Source organism: Maylandia zebra, linkage group LG17, assembly GCF_041146795.1.
Source record: "Maylandia zebra isolate NMK-2024a linkage group LG17, Mzebra_GT3a, whole genome shotgun sequence".
NCBI classification, from domain to species: Eukaryota; Metazoa; Chordata; class Actinopteri; order Cichliformes; family Cichlidae; genus Maylandia; species Maylandia zebra.
In genome coordinates this window covers 39,766,037-39,785,079 of record NC_135183.1, presented here as the reverse complement: position 1 = coordinate 39,785,079, position 19,043 = coordinate 39,766,037, and the positions used below count along the sequence as shown (strand labels likewise).

General features: G+C 41.3%; 1 protein-coding gene across 1 annotated transcript in view; it reads right to left on the bottom strand.

The window, feature by feature from the left end:
- The window catches only part of tmem178bb (transmembrane protein 178Bb), an 84,740-nt gene that overhangs the window by 15,374 nt on the left and 50,323 nt on the right, over positions 1-19,043 (bottom strand). The window contains exon 4 of the mRNA XM_076875749.1: positions 3,761-3,898. Within this exon, the coding sequence (XP_076731864.1) occupies positions 3,761-3,898 (138 nt within the window). The remainder of the gene's footprint in view (positions 1-3,760; positions 3,899-19,043) is intronic.

Sequence of the window (19,043 nt, the reverse complement as noted above, 5' to 3'; positions counted from 1 at the left end):
CATAAAATGTAAAAAGGGTGGGAAAAAACAATTGGTAAGACCACCACCCCACACATGTGATATTATTTAAAGGTACGGTTGTCCTCTTTAACAAACATCAGGACTTAGAAGAGTGGTAAGTAGAGTATGAGAGCTACAAGTGAACACTAAATGTACACTATGGTGTGTTAAAATAAATTAGAGGGCCGTCAGGGGGTTATGAGGGACATTTATAAAGCAAAAATCCCACAAATCTTGAAATGCACTTTAAAAGCTCACACACGAAGGTTAGCTTAGCTGACCTTGAAGAGCTCCCCCATTCAACCCACATCACCGGAAAACAGCTAACACCAGATAAGGCAGCGTGGTGCAGCCCGAGACAACAGGATTGGAACATCTAAATAATTGTGCGAGCACCTTCAAAAGGTTTGTCGATTGACCAAAATTATGAACACGCAGTGCAGCAGGAGTTAATAGTCTTAATACCCAGGGATAAGCAGGGGAGCATGGCTGATGTGTTGAAACTGGAATTTTGTGACACTTAGTTTTGGCAAAATACAACTAAAATTATAACTGGCACTAATCAACATTAACCTGAAACTGAGGATTTTCGGACAATATAAATTAGACTAAACTAGCAAAGACTTGGTAAACATTGATTACACCTGGTACAAACATCAGGACTGATGACTATTGTAAATCTGGAGTCGAAACTAAAATAAAAAATAAGAACTAATGAAAATAGTAAAACGATTTGAACCCTGGTGTGGAGTTTTGCAACTCTGACCAGGAAGCAATATAAAATGGATTGTTGGAACAGTTGGCGTTAAAGTCTCTTTCGGCACTCCAGTCTACGATGGCATTGAACATCTTTAGCCGTTGAACATCTTTAGGGCGGAAAAGGGTTGGTGTGACCACCGGGTGGTTTGGCTTGTTGTAAGTATATTTTGAGATCAGGTGGCTCTGGATAGACCAGTTACCAGGTCTTGGAAAGAGGACAGACTCATTAAATGAGAAGAAGGAAGTTCCTGGGATTGAAGATCCTCTGGGTGAGTGGTTGATTGAAAACATTCATAAAATAAAAGCTATCTGTTGTTATTGATTGGTAATAGATTGATAATTGGCCACATTTACGGCTGTGTTGACTTGTTGTGGACGTAGTCTGCCTCATGTTTGAGCACTCTGACTAAACAGGTTGAAAATAGACACATTAGATGAGAAGAGTATGCAGCGCCACCCTGTCAGACCCCAGTGACGATGGAGCTCAGTGATGAATCAGGTGAGCTGCATTTATGGCTGTATCATGGCAGAGTTTCCCCTGCTGTGGTCAGTGAAGAAAAATCAGGAGAATGTCAAATTTAAGAGAGCCATCTATAAACGTTTATGTGTCAGGTTGAATGGGACAAAAGGGGGTGTTTTACTGTTGTTTTAATATCAGCATTTTATTGTTGTATGAGACTTATGCAACGAGCATTTATAGAAGCTTTTGACCGTATTCTAACATTTGTGTCCCTGTGATTGTTATAACCTCTGATTAGTCTTTTATTTACAGGTGTTAGGATATTGATTTAATTTTTCTTTGCAGGGGTAATCATGATAATTTATATACATATGGCAGTTTGTTGCTCATTATAGAGTTGCGCTCAAGTTAATAAGGGTCAAAAGCTACAGTCAGCGCGAGGTCTGACTGATCTATGGTGTGGAGTGACTTCGAGCATGGAGGGCTGCACGCGCTTACATAACACTAAGATCATGTTATTCTTTGTGATTTTTATTCAATTATGTCTTTTGCTAGGTATAAGTAGTGGCAGTTAATTAGACGATATTCATTAAAATATTAAAAATACTTGAGTCAGAACATTGCACGCAGATCAACTTAATATTCTGGGTAACGTGGTGCCTGCCTCACCTTTTCTTTTAATGTTCTAGTTCTGTTGATTTGACACATTGCAATGTGTCAAAAAAGGGGGGGGGGGGGAGTTGGGTTTCAACATCAAACAAGGATTGTTTGAACATTTTTATAACTTGATTTGTGTCTTTAATAACTTAGGAATGGTAAAGCTTAAGCTAATGGTGGCCCGAGAAGTTTACGGTCTTTTGTAGAGAATCAGTGAGAAGCATAAATCATTATTTATTTATCATTATTTCCATCCACTAGAAGGTCAGTAGATAATAACATTAGATTATTAGGGCTAGGAAGGGGGTGTTTTGGTTTTCTGTCTCTTACAGAGAAAGGAACAGACACCAGACGAGGCCACAGAGATACGAGGGTCCTTCGCAGCAGAGACAGATACAGTGACTGCCGAGACACCAACTGGGTCCAAGGGTCATGGCGTTTGGGCTCCAGCTAGTCACTTCAAAAGGATGAATCCCATAAATACAGCAATAACCATGAAGGGGTTGACGGAAATCCGGAAACACCAGACCAACGAGGTTCGAGAGGCTCTTGGGCAAAAGGGGGACGCCTTCCTGTTCTTTTCTGGAGGATACACGGGAGACACAGGACCCGAGGATACACAGATCGTTGTTTGAAATAGGGGCAGAATAATCCCCTGATCTGTGTCACGACTGAAGGGTTGTCTAACCCCTGAGGTTGAAGTAAGAAGAACAGAGGATCACGCAACTGGACGACACTGGTAGCTGCAGCAATAAAATAAAGGTTAAGAGCTCTTCGGACAGAGGTTCTAGTCTACGTCTGAATGGTATAAGGGAACACCAAATAAAGCTGTGGGAGAACAGGGGAGTGTCATCTGGACCTGCTATCCTTGTAGTAATAGTTTGTCTTGCACCTGACTTGCGCAAACACAGAGGTCATCTTACATATGGTTTGCCCGTCAGGGGGACAAAGGACCTCAGGAGTGAGAAGAGATGAACCCGGCCACACTGGGCTACAGGGTGTTTGTGAGCTCATTAGAATAATGAGCTCATCAGGGGGAATTGTAAAATTATGATATTATTTTATGCCATGTTAGACCCCGAAATAAAGATTGTGAATTATTATGTAGTTTAAGTTGGCATTATTCTCCTGAATTAGAAGAAGGTGATAATTATTGCAGTATTTAAACTGATTTGCATTGCATTAGACTGCTGATTTATTGTGAATGAATGATATTGTTTATGATGCATTATACTGTTGAGTTATAAGGAATACTGTTCGCAGAAAGTCATCGCCTTATTTGTCTGAGTAGAAGAGAACAGAACATGCTGGAGTTTTCTGCCCCATCTCAGCAGGAGCAGATAAACAGGGAGCCAAGGTCGTAGCTTAGGCGCCGTGTGAGAGAAAGCATGTGAATGTTTAGGCTTTTATGATAAGATGGGAGAACCAGAGGCTATAAGAGTTTGAGCAATGCTCCACCACTTTGAGATTTGAGGCTGTCTGCATCAGTGTCCATCTCCCACGTGTGTGACCATTAAATCATCGTTTGACTCAACCCGACCGGACCAGTGTTGTTATTGTGGTTTTTCTCTTGTCTCCATCCCCAATATTTTGAACCTTAACAAGAGCAAAGTGGGAGTGAGGGAAAAACACCAGGGTTTGTAGCCATGGTTCATTTTGTGTAAGAAAATATAGACTTTGAATCATTTGAATGATGATAAAAATATTTCAACAAACATAAAGGCAGAGAAAACTGCATAGGTCCTTGAGTCAGAGGTCCAGGTGCCTTTGCTGCCCCCGTCAGGCATGTGTGTGTGTGTGTGTGTGTGTGTGTGTGTGTGTGTGTGTGTGTGTGTGTGTGTGTGTGTGTGTGTGTGTGTGTGTGTGTGTGTGTGTGAGACTCACCTCCCATTAGGAAGAGGAGGCCGGCCACATATTGCATGAGGCCTCGGTCCCAGCAGCAGCCCAGCAAACCAATGACCCAGCCGAACAGGATGATGGCCACAGCCATGCCCATGAAACCAGCTGTCATTCGCCGCAAGTCTGAGGAAAGACATTAAGTGAGAAATTGAGTGTTATGGTCATCATCAGAATAAATGCTGCAGCTTATTTATTCTGTTTGAGTGACGAGAAATCAGAATATATTAGTCATGACAGAAACAACACGTGAATAGTTCATGACCTTGTTTTATTGTTGTTGCAAATAAACACTTTGTTTTTTTTAAGTATTATTTTAAATAGACATGCGCTTCATTTAACTTACACACTAGCAACATCTTCGGGAAAAGTTAGAAAAGAGGCAACAAAATACTGTGAAGATTATTGAAACATGTCAGTAACATTTCAAAGACCACACCCTGCATATATTCCAAAAGCATGGATCTGTTGTAAAGAGTGAAATCCAGTACGTTCTGGACCTGAGAGGAAAGCTACACGTGTTCGGGATGTTATCACCAGAGAATCTGCCTCGGGCACAGCAACGTCAGCTGTACAGCCGAGGAGCTCGACTCAGGCAGTTTTCATCAGGAGGTAAAGGGCTTGTACTGCTTTCTTTATCCAGCTCAAAGTTACTCGCCAAGTGACGAGGACCCACGTGGTCACACGGCGAGTGGGGTGGGCGGACGGGGTGGAGCCAAACAGATATATCACTCTTAAAAGCATGGAGAGAAGCTCTGCTGCAAATGACCAGCTACAAACCAAAACAGAGAGACAGGATGACACAGAGTACCCTCTGGACTACACACTAACTACACACTGACTACACACTCACTACACACTGACTACACACTGACTACACACTAACTACACACTGACTACACACTCACTACACACTAACTACACACTGACTACACACTGACTACACACCAACTACACACTGACTACACACTAACTACACACTGACTACACACTAACTACACACTGACTACACACTCACTACACACTCACTACACACTGACTACACACTAACTACACACTAACTACACACTAACTACACACTGACTACACACTGACTACACACCAACTACACACTGACTACACACTAACTACACACTGACTACACACTAACTACACACTGACTACACACTCACTACACACTCACTACACACTGACTACACACTAACTACACACTAACTACACACTCACTACACACTAACTACACACTGACTACACACTCACTACACACTAACTACACACTGACTACACACTGACTACACACCAACTACACACTGACTACACACTAACTACACACTGACTACACACTAACTACACACTGACTACACACTAACTACACACTGACTACACACTCACTACACACTGACTACACACTGACTACACACCAACTACACACTGACTACACACCAACTACACACTGACTACACACTAACTACACACTGACTACACACTAACTACACACTGACTACACACTCACTACACACTCACTACACACTGACTACACACTAACTACACACTAACTACACACTCACTACACACTAACTACACACTGACTACACACTAACTACACACTAACTACACACTAACTACACACTCACTACACACTAACTACACACTGACTACACACTAACTACACACTAACTACACACTGACTACACACTAACTACACACTGACTACACACTCACTACACACTGACTACACACTAACTACACACTGACTACACACTCACTACACACTCACTACACACTGACTACACACTAACTACACACTAACTACACACTCACTACACACTAACTACACACTGACTACACACTAACTACACACTAACTACACACTGACTACACACTAACTACACACTAACTACACACTAACTACACACTGACTACACACTAACTACACACTGACTACACACTCACTACACACTCACTACACACTGACTACACACTAACTACACACTAACTACACACTCACTACACACTAACTACACACTGACTACACACTAACTACACACTAACTACACACTAACTACACACTCACTACACACTAACTACACACTGACTACACACTGACTACACACCAACTACACACTGACTACACACTCACTACACACTAACTACACACTAACTACACAATAACTACACACTAACTACACACTCACTACACACTGACTACACACTAACTACACACTGACTACACACTAACTACACACTAACTACACACTGACTACACACTCACTACACACTAACTACACACTAACTACACACTGACTACACACTAACTACACACTAACTACACACTGACTACACACTCACTACACACTAACTACACACTGACTACACACTAACTACACACTAACTACACACTGACTACACACTCACTACACACTAACTACACACTAACTACACACTGACTACACACTCACTACACACTAACTACACACTAACTACACACTAACTACACACTGACTACACACTCACTACACACTAACTACACACTGACTACACACTAACTACACACTAACTACACACTGACTACACACTAACTACACACTAACTACACACTGACTACACACTCACTACACACTAACTACACACTAACTACACACTAACTACACACTAACTACACACTGACTACACACTAACTACACACTAACTACACACTGACTACACACTAACTACACACTAACTACACACTGACTACACACTCACTACACACTAACTACACACTAACTACACAATAACTACACACTGACTACACACTAACTACACACTGACTACACACTAACTACACACTAACTACACACTGACTACACACTAACTACACACTGACTACACACTAACTACACAATAACTACACACTGACTACACACTAACTACACACTGACTACACACTAACTACACACTAACTACACACTGACTACACACTAACTACACACTGACTACACACTAACTACACACTGACTACACACTCACTACACACTAACTACACACTAACTACACACTAACTACACACTAACTACACACTGACTACACACTAACTACACACTGACTACACACTAACTACACACTAACTACACACTGACTACACACTCACTACACACTAACTACACACTCACTACACACTCACTACACACTAACTACACACTGACTACACACTAACTACACACTGACTACACACTAACTACACACTAACTACACAATAACTACACACTGACTACACACTGACTACACACTCACTACACACTAACTACACACTAACTACACACTGACTACACACTAACTACACACTAACTACACACTCACTACACACTAACTACACACTGACTACACACTAACTACACACTAACTACACACTAACTACACACTCACTACACACTAACTACACACTGACTACACACTGACTACACACCAACTACACACTGACTACACACTCACTACACACTAACTACACACTAACTACACACTGACTACACACTAACTACACACTCACTACACACTGACTACACACTAACTACACACTGACTACACACTAACTACACACTAACTACACACTGACTACACACTCACTACACACTAACTACACACTAACTACACACTGACTACACACTAACTACACACTAACTACACACTGACTACACACTCACTACACACTAACTACACACTGACTACACACTAACTACACACTAACTACACACTGACTACACACTCACTACACACTAACTACACACTGACTACACACTAACTACACAATAACTACACACTGACTACACACTAACTACACACTGACTACACACTAACTACACACTAACTACACACTGACTACACACTAACTACACACTGACTACACACTAACTACACAATAACTACACACTGACTACACACTAACTACACACTGACTACACACTAACTACACACTAACTACACACTGACTACACACTAACTACACACTGACTACACACTAACTACACACTGACTACACACTCACTACACACTAACTACACACTAACTACACACTAACTACACACTAACTACACACTGACTACACACTAACTACACACTGACTACACACTAACTACACACTAACTACACACTAACTACACACTGACTACACACTCACTACACACTAACTACACACTAACTACACACTAACTACACACTGACTACACACTAACTACACACTAACTACACACTGACTACACACTAACTACACACTAACTACACACTGACTACACACTCACTACACACTAACTACACACTAACTACACAATAACTACACACTGACTACACACTAACTACACACTGACTACACACTAACTACACACTAACTACACACTGACTACACACTAACTACACACTGACTACACACTAACTACACAATAACTACACACTGACTACACACTAACTACACACTGACTACACACTAACTACACACTAACTACACACTGACTACACACTAACTACACACTGACTACACACTAACTACACACTGACTACACACTCACTACACACTAACTACACACTAACTACACACTAACTACACACTAACTACACACTGACTACACACTAACTACACACTGACTACACACTAACTACACACTAACTACACACTGACTACACACTCACTACACACTAACTACACACTCACTACACACTCACTACACACTAACTACACACTGACTACACACTAACTACACACTGACTACACACTAACTACACACTAACTACACAATAACTACACACTGACTACACACTGACTACACACTCACTACACACTAACTACACACTAACTACACACTGACTACACACTAACTACACACTAACTACACAAGATTTACGCTAAACGCCGCAAACATCTCACATCTCAAACACGCTGTCACTCCTAAAACTTCCCCCTTCCTAAACATGGTACATTTTGCCACCAATAGGAAAGGCTGGGGGTTTTTTTGGGGGGGGGGGGGGTTTGGCTCACAGGCTTTCGAGCGTTTTCCTTATAAAACGCTGTTTTTACCGTTTCTTCCCGCAGTAAATATAAACAACGACAGTATTCAGGAAGAAAAACAAACATTGCAGATATTTTATCATAACTCTGGTTTTACGTGGCCGATCAACACGATTTACAAACTGGTATAAAGTCCACACTTTTCCTGTCAGTTGTTCCGTCTGTCCTGCTCACATCTCCAATGGTTGTACACGTTGTCATTAACGTGGCTTCACTCCACATCAGCCGCTTTGCTAAAACACCGGCACATAAGGACGCTGTCAGTCAACCACGTTGATTAGCTGCATACGAATGTGAATCGCATCATTGGCTGGACTATGGGATAACGTAATCCCTTACGGGAGCAGCCAGTCACTGACTAACACTGCAGAACAGAATTGTTAAAGTTTTCATTTTAATTTCAATTCAGGTAGATTTTTTGTGCGCAGAGACGCCAGCAGTGTGAAATTGCACACGCGCGCAGCTTAGAGGGAACATTGCACAGTAGGGATGTGGATCAAAAGGTCAATCGACAGCTCAGTTATCACTTCACTCAATCTGTACTAAGAGCATCTGGCTGGATGATCTCAGCGCTCTTATATATGTTGAGGAGTTTGCTTGAGTAACTGGGCGCCGTACCAATTAAAACTTTGAGAGTAAGTAAAAGAATCTTAACTTCAATACGATAATGATAATAATAAAACTGGAGTGATGTATTCATACCTTCTAACACCTGTTAAAAGATGTGCAGCAGCATTTTGGACTAAGTGCAAGTGATGGAGAGACGAGTGCTGGAGACCCAAACAGAAAGCATTGCAGTCTAGAAGGGATGAAGGCATGAACACGTTTTTCTAGGTCTTTAGGAGGAAGATAAGGCTTTGCTTTGGCCATTTGGAAGCTGGAGGCCACCACCCGATGAAGTCAACAGAACTGCATCGTCAGCGAAAGGGATTAATTACGCTTCTACTTCTACCTCTAACAACTGTAATTCTACCGAGTCTATCACCATCTGTCTCCAGGTGCCTGAGGCATTCTTGGAGCAGCTCAGGGACCCATTTTCCTGATGTTCCGTGTTTCATCCTAATTTATGGCCGTGGCACTCGCTGGTCCTCCTCCCCTTTCTGTTGACTTTAGAGTCAGACCTGTTACAGATCGTCAACTTTTCTTTATTATCAGGTGTGTTTCCAGAATCACTAAAAACTGCTGTAATCAAACCTATACTGAAAAAGGACAATCTTGACAAGACACAAATGAACAACTACAGGCCGATCTCAAATCTCCCGTTTTTAAGATCATTGAAAAAGCAGTTTCTCAACAGCTCAGTTACTTCTTAAAACAGAATAATTGCTACGATGCCTTCCAGTCAGGTTTTAGACAGAACCACAGCACTGAAACCGCTCTGACCAAAGTGTTTAATGACATATGTCTGAATACAGACAGTGGAAAAATGTCAGTCCTAGTTTTACTGGATCTCTGTGCAGCATTTGATACAGTTGACCACAACATATTACTCAAACGACTGGAGAACTGGGCAGGTCTTTCAGGAACTGTACTAAACTGGTTCAAAACATACTTAGAAAACAGGAAATACTTTGTATCAATAGGTAACTTCACATCTGAGCAGACAAGTATCACATGTGGAGTTCCCCAAGGTTCCATCTTGGGACCCCTTCTGTTTAACATCTCCATGCTCCCACTGGCACAGATTATAAACAACAACAAAATAAACTATCACAGCTATGCAGATGACACACAAATATATATCACAATGTCACCAGGAGACCGAGGCCCTGTACAGGCTCTTGGTAAATGCATTGAGGAAATCAATGACTGGTTGTGCCACAATTTTCTCCAGCTAAACAAAAACAAACTGAGGTAATAGTCTTTGGCGCCAAAGAAAAACGATTACAGGTCACCAGAGAACTTCAATCTATACATCTAAAAACCACAAACCAGGCGAGAAATTTGGGTGTAGTGATGGATGCAGACCTAAACTTAGAAAAACACATTAAGACAATAACAAAGTCAGCTTACTATCACCTCAAGAATATATCAAGGATAAAAGATCTGATGTCTCAACAGGACCTGGAAAAACTAGTCCATGCATTCATCTTTAGTAGGCTTGATTACTGTAACAGCATCTTTACAGGTCTACCTAAAAAATCAGTCAGACAACTACAGCTCATTCAGAACTCTGCTGCTCGAGTCCTCACTAAGACCAAAAAAGTGGACCACATCAGTCCAGCTCTGAGGTCTTTACACTGGCTGCCTGTCCGTCAGAGGATAGACTTTAAAGTTCTGATGCTGGCCTATAAAGCTCTGAATGGTTTAGGACCAAAATACATCAATGACCTCCTGACCCAGTATGAACCATCCAGATCCCTCAGGTCATCTGGATCTGGTCTTTTATCAGTTCCCAGAGTCAGAACCAGACACGGAGAAGCTGCATTCAGCTTTTATGCTCCTTATATCTGGAACAAACTCCCAGAAAGCCTCAGATCAGCTGAAACACTCAGTTTATTTAAATCCAGGTTGAAGACTCACCTGTTCTCAGCTGCATTTGAATAAAGCACCAAATCCACACTTTAAGCTTAAATTTCAAAACTTACATTTAACTACTGATTTTATCTGTTCTGATTTTATCTGTTTTGATTTTATATACTGTTGTTTGTTTGTTTGTTTGTTTGTTAATTAGTTAGTTAGTTTATTTGCTTGTTTTAATCAATTTTAAATCATGCTTTTTATTTGTTCTTGTTTCTAATGTCTCTGTAAAGCACTTTGAATCACCTTGTTGTTGAATTGTGCTATACAAATAAACTTGCCTTGCCTTGCCTTGCCTTGTTGCTCACAGAGCCTTAGGTGCTGGACTTCAGACAGAGGCCTCCTCCGTGCACTGTGAGGAGTTTTTGCGTCGTGACTTGACGTGTCTCGACATCAGTGGCATCTGTCTCGTCTGGAGGCCAGTTTATTATTCCAGCTGAGTATCTGATGACCAGTAGGGCGTACGCATCGATGCCTTGGATATTATTCCTTACATTTAGCTGGTTTTTCAGCACCTGTCTCTGGTGGTATTTGGCCGTGGACAACCTTTATCACGGTTCCTGTTGGTCTGTGGGCTGTTCAGGTCCTTGCAGGTGTCCTGTGTGTCTGCTATTCTGCTCTGCTCTGGTAGCGCTGGGCAGACCTCCAGTCCAAACGACATCCTAATCAGAGTTATTATAGTTTTGTATTTTCTAATTAGTTTTTATTTTCATTTCATTTTGACTTTGTGTTTTTAATTTAGTTTCACTGAGTTTCCACAGTGGATTGTCTTGTTTCAGTTGAGATTTTATTGTATGAAAATGTTTTTGTTTTTTTAGTCTTTTCCAGAATGGATAGAAATTCCATCTGTTTTTCCTCCTGTGCAGGGAAACCATTGAAATTGAATGTGAAGTTCTGACAAATGTAATAAACCTGTTTATTTGCTTTTTTCAGCATCTAGCAGTTAGTCTTTGGCAGTGCAGGCTGCATCTGAGCAGTACTGTTTCTGTTCGCCACAGAGGGAGATGACCTTGGTTTTCCAGACTGCAGAGCTATCCTGCTGCCCATGTGCACTGGGGAGATAAGCGACAGTGCTGAGAAGCCAACTTGACAAACCTGATGCCACACAGCTTTAAAGCTCAACACAGTTTTTCCATTACACTGAGGTCCTGGCTCAGTGATGCTTGTATTCAAGATGTGCAAACCCACACACAAACGCATCCTATCTGTCACATTTTAAAGCAACTTTAAATGCAGCTGCATGGTAGTAAACAATGGAGCTCAAAACAACAAATTCTGGAGCTGTTTGATCTGTGTGCACATTTTACATTGTCTGTTCATTCAGTTTAACCCCTGATGGAAGATGCAGGTGTGGAAATAAGTGTTCAGGGCATGCATAAGGTTTAATGTAGCTCACAACAGGAAGCACTTCCACCTCCACTGTGAAAGGAAAACAACAGACATTTTCTGTCCGGTATGTTTGTATCCCGTGAGAGACGTTTAGCGTGCAAAATGGGTATGAAACCAGTAAACTAGTTTCATACTGCTTTGGTAATATGTAATTCACCTTACCGAGAAAAGCCATGCAAAGTGATTGCATTAACGAGCAGTATATCATATCTGATACATGCAGTTTTTGTTAATTTTGAGACTTTTACAGAATCAGTGTGATATTTTTCCCCCTGATGAACCAAAACAATTTGCACAATACAATTTGTTGCTTAACCTTAAGTCATATGTACTCTTGATTTAGTCTTGAAAGGAGGCAAATGGATGTTTTCTGAAGATGTTTCACTTCCCAGTTTCAGATCATGTCTATATTGGGTCCGTCGGCCAGTGACTTATTCTGGACATCCATACGACGACCAAACTAGGTCCACAATTGGACATCCAATCATCACCCAACTTGGATGTCAACATGACGCTCGACATTTGAACTTTGGGTCATTTTTTTTGGACGTCGTGACTCATCTGGACGTCTATTACAGGTGCAGGAAATTTACACGATTAATATATATAATAATTTTTTACAAATACCAACATTGTTGATGAATGTCAACAATGTTGGTATCAGCAGGAGACATGTTTGTGTGGGTTCCCCCCACCGTCCAAAGACATGCAGTTAGTGAGGTTTGGTGAAGTGCTGATTCTAAATTGGCCGTATGTGTGAATGTGAGTGTGAATGGTTGTCTGTGTGTGAGCCCTGCGACAGACTGACGACCTGTCCAGGGTGGACCCCGCCTCTTGGCTCCACCCCCCCATGAACCTGAAAAGGATAAGAGAATGTATGGATGGATATTATATGTTAGTCTGCTGATTTATTGAGTACATGTGTTTAAAAAATAATAATTTTACATTTTCCTGTTTTTTTGGTTTATTCATTTCAATTAATCAAGTTATTTATTTGTAACCAGGTTAAAACTGCCAGTTATTAAAATGTGTTGAAATATGAAAACCTTTGAAATCCATGTTTAAATGGTTAAAGTATTTTTCCCTTTTAGAAGGAGTGCAGTGAGTTTAATGAGTTTAAAAGAGCAGTTGGATTATATATTGTTCATTTTTACAAGTTTCCTGTTTTGCTCCTGATTGTAGGAGGAAATGAACGTGGCTGTGATCGTCGATGGACTGAGAGAAGTTGTGAAGCAGTTTGCTCGACAGTCTTTGTCAATGCGCACGTTTTGCCACCGGCCTGTGAGAAGCATCCCCCGGCGAGCTGCTCACGTTTGTTTTAGCTCATGTCAGGGACCAGAGTCTGGAGACTCCGTGTTTATGTTTTGTGATTATTAATATTCATTCATTTAGTTAGTTTTGTGGTTATTTCCAGTGTTTAGATGTTCTCTGTGCCTCCCTCGTGTTCCTTGTGTTGTGTCTCATGTTCATGCTTCCTGTTTTACTCTGGAGAGTCTGGCATCCTGTGCTTCAGTGTAACCGGTTTTTCTTCCTCCCGGCCTTGTCTCGTCTGATTAGTGTCAGCTGTGTCTCCCTCCTGTGTGCAATTTCCTCGTTTCCCTCTGTGTTTATATATCGTGTGTGTTCACCCCGTTCCTCTTTGGATTGTCTGTGTACCTCTGTATCTCCCTGCTGATCCTTCTGCATTTCCTCACACATGCCCACATTGCAAAACTGGTATGGCCTGGATCTGGCCCACACAATGTGCTTACACATGGCCCACATGCTGCAAAGAATGACGGCTCTTTGGTGGCCCACACATGGGCCAGCACAAGGTCAGTTGCAGACACACTGCTGGCCCAGAACAGTTTCAGCTCCAGATGTCAGCCTAATGTGTTCCTTAATCAAGCCAATAGTGCAACATCTGTTCGCACAGTGAATGGACTGATTCTTATTTAGCGCTTCTCTCTCACAGATTACTCAAAGTGCTCTAGACAACATGCCACTTTCACCCAATCGCACACTTTCTCTAAACTGAGTGCTTCCTAACTACAGTCACACACATTCATACTCAGACATGCAAACTGCTCCACCTCCTGAGCTTCAGCCACCCAGTGGCAAACATGAGTAAACCTGTGACAGCAGAGCTGACAGAAGCAATATTAAAAAGTCTGGCATTGAAAAGACGTCCACAACTTTCACTGGGCAACTTCAAAACCTTCATTTTGGTTTTGAGCCATTCACAGCTGGACTTGCTGATGCGTTTTGGATTCTGTGTGTTTGAGCTTCAGGAGATGAACTCATCGCCACACGTGGTTCCATCAATGATCTAACACCACCACCGTGTTTGGCTGTTGCTAAATGTTCTTCATATGAAACGCTGTGCTAATCTGATTTCACATGTATACCACTAATAAAACTGTAACAGGGTTTAATGTATTTGATGAGCTTCCTCCAGCGTTCTGTTCACCACATGCTTTACTGTGTATAGAGAGCAACGATGCTGCGCTTTAGGTGGCTAACTTGGAGGTAATTACAGTATACTAAGAACATCGTGCGACACTGTGAAATCTTCTGTGGCAGCTGGTAATAGTAAGCTAAGCTCTGTCTCTCTCTCCTCTTCTTCCTCACTTAAGTCACCATAAATGACTCGAGGATTTCTGGGCTGGTGGATACAGAAGCTCTGTGATGTGACTAACCGGATTAACGAATAGGAAGCAGTAAGGGAAGAAAATGCAGCACGGACTCATCATCTTTCTGCTGCTATGGCAACACATTAAATGTAAGGAAATTACAGCAATGCACTGACACGACACACATCAAAGTAAGGATGAAATAAACTTTGTTCTGCTTTTAAACTGGAATTTTCCACTAAATCACAGTTTTAGTGAAGCTCATTGGTTATCTACCAGGTACGACTATCGTGTAAATATCGCAGAGAACAACAGAATCTGCTTATTTAAAGAAGAATATCAGTGTTTATTTCTGCTGCATGATTCCTTTTGACTGCGACCTGGTCTCTTCTGTTATTTGGGCGACGCGGGTGCAGAAGTAGAAATCTACCTGCCTTCATACCCAGACTATCACTGCATACCTGATCAGTGACGTGTTGTCGGATTAGCCTTTTCATAGGTTCATCTTCATTCTGCTGTTGAAAAGATGGATTCATGTGTTTTTGTTTGTTGGTTTCTTAATGTTTTGGTAACCTTTCGACCTTTTCTTTGGAAGCATGGTCAGATCCCCAGTCATTAAAATCGAAGGAAGATGTTAAACATTTCTTCACTGAGCTGTATTTTTCAAACATTTTCCATCCTGATGTGTTTTTCTGTTACATGACTAAATGCAAAATATCAATAAGGGACAACTCCCACTAGGGTTTAAACACCTGGGACTCCATCCTTTGGGTTTAGAACTGAAGAAGCTTCTCAGATGAGAGGTAAACGTCTTCAAGAAACCTAAGAAGTCCAGACGATTTTCTTTCCAAGCTCCTTAGACTACCATGGCCTGGATGACTGAGAACCTTCACAGACATTTCCCTCTCACAGAAAACGATGCTTTTGTTTGATCAGCCAGTCTTATAGCTGCCAATTTTCTTTACGACACCAACAGTTTTTCATTCATGCTGGGGCCGACCCACGCTCCTAAGCATTCACAGTCAGTTCAGTATTTGACTCGATCTAGGTATTTTTGCACATTGTATGAACACGGAGGAGGACTGGAGCTTGTGCTTTGACAAACATGAGCGTGAGAATCGCACCAGTGAATCGGCTTTCCATGTGAGCTGTCTTTATTAGACAGTTGTTGATCTGCTGGACTGAGATGGTTTAGAGCTCTTCCCCCCACACTAAGGGTTTGTAATTATGAGCAGGGATGAATCACTTGTCCTGCAGGGGTTGTGGTCACGTGGGTGAATACAACTGAACCAATAATCGCGAGTGCCTGAAACATAAAATTTTAATGAGGTCATCCAGGACTGACAGCGCTGCGTTTCTCTGAGGTTTCAGCCTCGTTAATAATGCTTAATTATTTTTCCTATTGGTCACAAGAAAGCATGAGTCCATAGCAATATTAGATGATGCTCAAGCCTGAAACCTGCAGATACACTGCATGCTTATGTGTTTGTGTGTTTGTGAGTAATGTTTGTCTTGTCAGTCAGAAACCGTTTTCATTAGGTTTAAATATGGTGATTTCTGTGCCAGTTGTTATCATCATAAAGTGTAATTCATTTAACTCAGCAACAGTGCATGCAGGATATTTTTAAAGCTTGAATCCCTGTCACAACACAAGATGACTGTTGGCACAGAATATGATGATCCTAGACTGACAGAAGGGGAAAGGACAGAAAAGACCAACAGCACTGATGTAAGGGGATGCCCTCGTACCTGCAGCTCGATGAGTCTTGGACCTCGTAAATAAATACTGCATGTATCGGCCCTTCTCTCATCAGCTTTGAACATATGGTAGACTGAAAGGGCAAGTTTGAAAATGATCATTTTCTGCAAGAAGAAATCAACTCAATGCATCTGGCAGCTGTTCAAAAGAGCCTGAATGCTGCTTCAGTTTGGCTGATGTTATTGGACAGTTTGTTCCAGATACAGTAACAAGACGTTTAGCTCTAAGAAAGCCGGTTTGGTTTGAAGCAACACTGAGAGCAAAGATTACAAATGAAGATTAGAGACGACTGGCACAGATTTGTTTATAATAGATCACTTCCTACTTGCAAGATCCAGTGTTCACTGGCAGCGTTGGTCAAGTTACTGAAAATAGTATTTAGTTACCAATTACTTCTCCAACAAAGACTGACTACTTATTTTCAAAAGTAATTGGTTACTTTATTACTTAGTTACTTTTGAAAAACACGATACAAAACCTGAATACGTAATAAAGCAACAGATATTTCAACCCAATTCTATTTTTTCTCCATAATCCATCCAATGGAATCACATGAAAAAGTCTCTTTTTAAAAATGTCTTTTCTTAGTTTTAATCTTTTAACTTTATGCACATTGCATCAAGCAAAAATTATATGCAAAATCATGGTTTAGTGACGCAGTAATGCAGCGAGAAAATATCAGTGATCTAATTACTTTTTTGCAATAGCAATTCCTTACTTTACTCCTTACTTGAAAAAAGTAATGGGATTACAATAATTGGGATTCCTGTTCACTGGCGCAAACCCATTTTATCTCAGTAGTGACACACAAGTCTCGTACTTTCCCGTTCTGTTACAAATCTGTGATTTTTCTAAACTGAGGTTTCACAAATACACCAAAGTTTTATAGCATCACATAAAACTGTCTCGGTCGGGGGTCCCGCTCTTTAATGTTCTCTGCGCCTGGTGGTCTCTGTGTTTCTTAGTTGCGCTGTCTGCCTGTCAGCTGTATCCCAAAGTCAAGTCCGTGTGTTATGTTTCCTGTTTTACTTTGAAGGTCTGTGTCCTGGTGAATGTATTGACTTTTGCTTCCCGTCTCGTCATGTCTGATTTCTCCCAGCTGTGCTCTCCTTCTGTGTCTCATTCCCCTCATTATTCCCACAGTGTATTTAAGCCCTGTGTTTCTCTGTGTCAGTGTCGCATCCTCCCTCATTGCTGTGTTTCCTCATGACCTTAGATTTCCCAGTGTAGTTTTGTTTTTCCCCTGCCAGCAAACAAAGTTGAGTTTTTTTAGTTTAAACCTTGTGTCTGAGAGTCTGTGTTTGGGTCCTTCTGACTTGAGTCCTGTTGCTCACTGTCTCTGTAAACAGTGTGGATCACGACAAATAAAAAATATATATATATGCTCCTTTTGAATTGGACTCAAAGTAAAGTCAGTACAATACAATAAAAGAGCATTGGATGTGGAATACTAAATTAAACAGTTTTCTGTATTTCCTGAAGTTTTGACTAGTCTGGATTTACATGAATGTGAACTAGGAATGTGTCCCAATCCTAATCTGGGTTTAATATGATGTCGGCCCACCCTGTGCAGCCATAACAGGAAGGCTTTCCACGAGGTTTAGGAGTGTTTATGGGAATTTTTGACCATTCTTCCACAAGCACCATTGTGAGGTCAGACACTCAATGCTAATTCATTCCAGCAGGATTCTACTGGATTGAGACCAGGACTCTTTGCACGTCTTTGCAAGGACGTATCTTCATGAGCTTTGCTTTGTGCACTGGTGCACAGTCGTGGTGGAAGAGGAAGGGTCCATCCCTAAACTGTTCCCATTACTGGGGGCATGAAATTGCCCAAAATGTGTTGAAGCATTAAGAGCTCCTTTCACTGGAACAAAGGAATCATACACCGGAAGGGTGAGTCAGTAATTCTGGCAATATATCCCAAAAGGTTGATTCTGTTCATTAGACGCAGTG